The following is a 5,509-nucleotide window of genomic DNA, read 5'->3' as shown; positions in this document are numbered from 1 at the left end:
CCATTGCTCAATGCAGTCGGTCTCTGGGGTGGGTAAGGTAAGTCGACTTGGTAAATATCATTTTCCTCTGAATTAAGTGATTGTCAAGAAAGTGAATCACCCTTCCTTTCCCCCTCATTAGGCATGCTGCAGTGCAAAAGTTCCTATAAAAAATACCTGTTTTTGAGTCATTAATGTAAAATGGAGAAAACAGCAGCAGCCTAGGACAGAGCTGTTGAAATTTAAGAGGAAGAGGGAGAAGAAAAATCCACTGGATACCTTCTGTGTGTTTGTACAGAACTTTTGTTTGTTCAAACAATTCTGTTTTATGACAAAGGCACTGAAAGATTCTGACACCACCTCTTGGGAGAGCAATCCACAAAGTTCTAAACAGCAGACAGTACACCACAGAAAATGTTTATGTTAGACCAGCCAAACTATAAAACTCTTGTAACACTTCTCTGAACCCAGCATTTCCAGTGTTTATAGATTGCTTTGCTATCTGAAAGACCCAGTTAGTATTTAAAAATTTTTAAGGGTTAAAAAAGTTAATCTTTCTCCCTGCAAGCTGCCTACTCACAGCTCAAATCCCACCCTGCAGGGAAAAGCAGCATCGCCCTGGACCTCCTGGAATCTAGGCAGGACCTCCACGCTCCAAGCTGCGACCTGCTAAAGTGATCAATGTTTTGATTCTTCACAGCTTTGAAAGCCTCTAACTGGCTTTTCCATTTTTGGATCATTCCAAAGTCCGCAGCAAAATCATTAGTTTTATGATGCTGGGGGGAGACGGGGGAGAGTGGTGGAGGGTTATGGGGGTCACTTAAGTGTTGCTAGCTTGTTCAAACTGAGATTCACTGCATGAAGCTTTTAGTAGCATTTGCACCGCAATGCTGGCGTGCCCCCTTCAAAATCTGGAAAGCATGGAGGCTGGCTAGCCTTATACCACAGTTTCATTGCCTCTCCCAGGCTTCACCCAACCATTCCCTCTTTTTTCTCTCTTTACCTTCCCAGAATTCACCAATCTGTTGGAACACTTCTGCCACGTGTGAAGAGTTTTGGCAGACCAAATCCACATCCCTGAAGTGATGCCTACCAGCAAAGACATAAAAATTTTCAACATCTCAACCGCCATATTGGAGTCATCTGCGGAATACCGGAACAGCGCCCAGTTGGAGATTTCATAGAAATAACAGGCAATCACACAGGTTGCAGGCACCGTGTACAGGACTGAGAAGACCCCAATCTTGACCATCAGCCTTTCCAACTTGTCTGTCTTTGTCCCATCCTTTTGAAGATTCGACCGAATTTTGAACAAGGCCACCAAGCCTGCAGCAATGAACAAAGTTCCAATCACCAAGTAAGTGAAGAGGGGAGCCACCACAAAGCCCGTGAGGGCATCAAGGTTTTGGTTGCCCACATAGCACAGGCCAGTCAGTTCATCTGCATCCACCAGTCTCATAATCAAGATGACAATGGTTTTCACTGCAGGGATAGCCCAGGCTGCAATGTGGAAATAAGAGCTGTGCATTTCAATGGCTTCATGACCCCATTTGAGTCCCGCTGCCAAAAACCAAGTGAGTGTCAGAATAACCCACCAGATGGAACTGGCCATTCCAAAAAAGTACATCAGCAAGAAAATGATTGCACATCCTGTGTTCTTAAGTCCTTCTTGGATGAGAACAGGTTCTGCTGCCTCTTCAAAATCGCAGGATATCCTTTCCCGGCCTACAGTCAGCCTGACAATATAAGCAATGCTATAAATATTATAGCACATACTGAGAAATATGATGGGGCGCTCCGGGTAGGAAAACCTGGCAGAATCGATCAGGAAGGTCAGCACAGTGAAGGCGGTGGAGATGAAGCACAGGCTGGCCCACACGGCCATCCAGATATCAGTGAACTCCTTGGCCGAGCGGCTGTATAAGCCAGCATCATAGCCACACTTGAGAACGCAGTTCAGGCTCCTCTTCACCCAGATGTACTGATCAGAGTTGGTTCCCACGGAATGGCACTCTTCCCCAGGCTGGATGGGGGTTTTGTGAGGTAAGGGCACCTCCTCATCACCTGGCCCTTCCATGCACATGTGGTTGTGGTCATTCTGTGGTGGGAATTTGCTGCAGTTCAGGCTCTCTGGCCAGGCAAATCCAAATTCCTTCAGGACAGGCTCGCAACGTCTCTTGACCGAAAGACACATCCCGCCGCAGGGGCCGATGGGGATATTGACCTTCTCTGTGCACATGGGCACATACACGGAACAAAGGAAGAACTGGAAAAGTCATGAAACGAGCAAAGAAAACAATGACTTGGAAGTTTGACCAAAGGCTTGCACAAAACTGACTTGAATGCTTCTGGGCAAAGTACGCATCTACTTTTAAATCAGTCTACGGGGTGCCTGTTGACTCTGACCTCAAACAAATGTACCTAATAATCCATCACTTGCACACTTTTCTTCTTTTGGGTCTAGTAATCCTTTCCAGGAGAACATAGATAAATAAATATATAAAAGGGACCCTAAGCATTACATAATCCTTTTTTGCACAACACTTAGGGAAATAAACCTTAAAAAGCTGACTTTGAGTCTCCCTCCCCTTTCAGCTACTATTGAAAGAGCTGGACAAACTAATCAAATGACTCGGTCCTTTGGGTGATGGGGTGATTTATTTTTACCCCCATTTATCACCGTAAAAATAAATGTAAAAAAAAAAGTAGATACGGCTCTTCTCATGTTAATATTCTCTCCTTTCTCTATTTTATCCCCTAAAATTATTTTTTTTAACCACTCTCATATTGAAAGAGAAAATGTCCTCACTGAGATACTGTTAAATCCAAGGATGGGATGCAGGTTGAAGCCTCTGGATACCAGGGGTTTGTTTGGCCAGGTTTCCTCAAAGAATAATAATGAAGCACAATAGGAAAATATAAATGTTCAGTCCCTGAAACTGCAGTACCAGCAGGGGAGAGTCCAGTTGCTGTCCTCAATTCCTCCAGCATTGATAAACAGTCTGCTTGGCTCCTTACAGATGTTGTCTATGAAGTCTAGAGTTACAAGTAACTATTTTCCAGCATGTAAAGGGATCCAGTCCTGTCCTTCAAAACAGCTTGGCTGCCTCCCCAGGATACATGTAATTAAAAATATATATCCCTGCAAAAGCTGTTTCGCCAACAAAATTGTCACTGATGTCAGGATATGTGCTGTTTCCAAACTGAGAGCTAGAGAATCATTTTCTTAAGTTTTTATAACCTAGTTCTAAAGTCCTGAAACTTCCAAAGGGACATTTTACCAGCAACAGGTCTAATCCCAACCATCTTTCTGAAACCACAATCCAACTTTTCAAACGACCTATGTAAAAACATGCACCTAGTAAGTCAGCTGCCTGCCTGTTTCTTATCTCTCAAAAGTTACAATCAGAACCACAGATTTCTAAAGCTTTTAGCCTGGATAACTATCCTCTATTTCCCCCAACTTCTCTCTTTTCTAAATTTCTAAAAATCACTCGTAGCCTCACCAATCAAAACACAACCAGTGTTAACATTTTTAAAAATTTCCTTTCGGTTCTTCTTTTTTTTTAATGAACTGGTTGTTGTTATAAGATTATAATCACCCTGTATATGCAAATTCTTCACTTTGTATGGTAGGATGAACATTTTCTATATTATTACATAAGCTTTAACATTTTTAATGACTGCAAAAACAAACAAAAAAACCCTAAAAACCTTCCAATACACAAACTACCTTCTGGAGCTTGACCATACTATCGCCTTTTTCCCGAGTGATATCTTCTCCCCCGCCAAGTACTAAACCTGCCCTTAACCCTGAGGCTAAGAAGGAACTCAAGCCATCGCAGCCATTCCTTACTGCATGACCTCTAAAATCATGCAGGACGACGCGAGGGGCCATTCTGCAGAAACGGGGCAGGGGTGTTTCATTTAATAACACACCCAAAAAATATGGGGGGAGGAAGGAGGTCGGTGAGGGAGGAGAAGTTCCCCGTCTCCTTATCTCTCCTTCCAAGTCTTAGCTGCAGCTGGCTGCCCTGCCTGGGACTCGCCCACCGAGCAGCGGCGGCCAGAATCCTTGGCAAAGATAACTCTCAGCTCCACTGGGGTTAGGGGCTTGGCCAGACGCGGGTGGGCAGGGGAGAAAAACGGAAGGGCGGGGTGTAAGAGTGGGTCCTTTCGCAGGCCAGATGACTTACACAATGTTTTGGCTTCCAGTCCCTGAGAAGGGACAGAAAAGTGGGGGTGGGAATGGAAATCACTTCTCCAGGATAGTTAATACCCTTCAGACTTAGGAAGGGGGCAGGGGGCTCGACTTGGCAAGGGCTCCACGGAGTTAGTTTGGGGCGTCCCTGCCCTAGGGGTCCCGCCCGGGGTAGGGGCGCCCACCTGCAGCTGGCTGGAGCAGCCGTACTGGATGAGCGGCGTGAAAGTTGTCAGCTGCAGCTCGGCGTCCGTCTGCAGCTCGTGCCCCACCAGGTTGGGCATCTTGGTCACGTTGTAGCCCAGGTTCTGGCACATAGAGATGCGGATGGGGTCGCAGCGCCGCTCCTCCTCGTCCCCGAAGCCCCGCGCCGGCCTCAGGAGCAGCAGCAAGAGCAGCAGCAGCCGCAGGCTGAGACCGACGCCCCCGGGGGCCCCCAGGACGCGCGGCCCTGCGCCCCGCCAGGCCATGGCCAGAGCCGGGGGGCAGCGGCGGCGGTGGCGAGGGCTGCTCCAGCAGACACCCCCAGTTTGCACGGGGGAGCCGGCTGCCCGCGCTGCTCCGGGAAAGGAAGTGTGATAAGGCGCCAAGGGCGACGAGGGGGCAGCGGCCGGGCTCTCCCGCAGCTGCGCGCGACTGTGTGGGGTATTAGACGCCCCCGGCCGGGGCCGAAGGACAGACTGCGAGGGTCATGGCTACAGGCGGCAAGCCCCCAACCCGGCGCCGGCCGCGGCCGCTCAGGGTCTCCGCGAAGCCCGCCAGCACGCAGCGCCCCACCGCTCTCACCACCCAAGCCCTCCGAGGCGCTGGAGTTTTGCTGGGCGGCGGCGGGACGGGACGGACAGCACGCCTCTCCAATGGCCGGGCGCCGTGGCCAGCGAGGGGCGGGGCCGCTCTGCCCTGGGCAGGGTCAGGCTCCCGCCCGCCCGCCCCCCTCCTCCGCCCCTCCCTCCCGTCCCGTAGCGCTCCGCCCCGCTTCCCGGCTCTCACTTTCCTCCCACCCGGTTCGCGGCGCTCGGAGGCCAGGCGGGGATGGAGCCTAGACGCTCCAGCCGGGCCAGCCTGCCCATTCTCTCCCAGGTGAGAAGCGCTCCCAGAGGAGTCGGCTCCCTTTTCCTTTTTTACTTCCAGCTGTCACCTCAGCCCGTGGCCACTTGCCCTTCAAGCAGAGAAACGTATACAAAGAACACGGGATTTGGATTTACAAAGATTGTGCCTTTAAATCCGGCTGTGTGACCTTGAGCAAATTGCTCAGCCTCTCGGCGTCATTTTCCTCATCCGTAAAGAGACTTGGGAGGATTAGAGATAACGCGTAAAACGCTTAGCACC

At 49.7% G+C, this 5,509-nt stretch overlaps 1 protein-coding gene across 1 annotated transcript; it reads right to left on the bottom strand.

Annotated features, from left to right (window-relative positions):
* Positions 1 to 916: 916 nt before the first annotated feature.
* On the bottom strand, positions 917 to 4,650 carry FZD4 (frizzled class receptor 4; the record flags this gene model as incomplete). The annotated part of the gene is made up of 2 exons (XM_079708788.1): positions 917 to 2,245; positions 4,366 to 4,650. The coding sequence occupies 2 exons, from the start codon at positions 4,648 to 4,650 to the stop codon at positions 917 to 919; spliced, it is 1,614 nt and encodes a 537-aa protein (XP_079564914.1).
* Positions 4,651 to 5,509: the final 859 nt, after the last annotated feature.

This window comes from Hyperoodon ampullatus (assembly GCF_949752795.1).
Source record: "Hyperoodon ampullatus genome assembly, chromosome: 7".
In the NCBI taxonomy this organism is placed as follows: domain Eukaryota; kingdom Metazoa; phylum Chordata; class Mammalia; order Artiodactyla; family Ziphiidae; genus Hyperoodon; species Hyperoodon ampullatus.
This window is presented reverse-complemented; position numbering and strand designations above follow the sequence as displayed.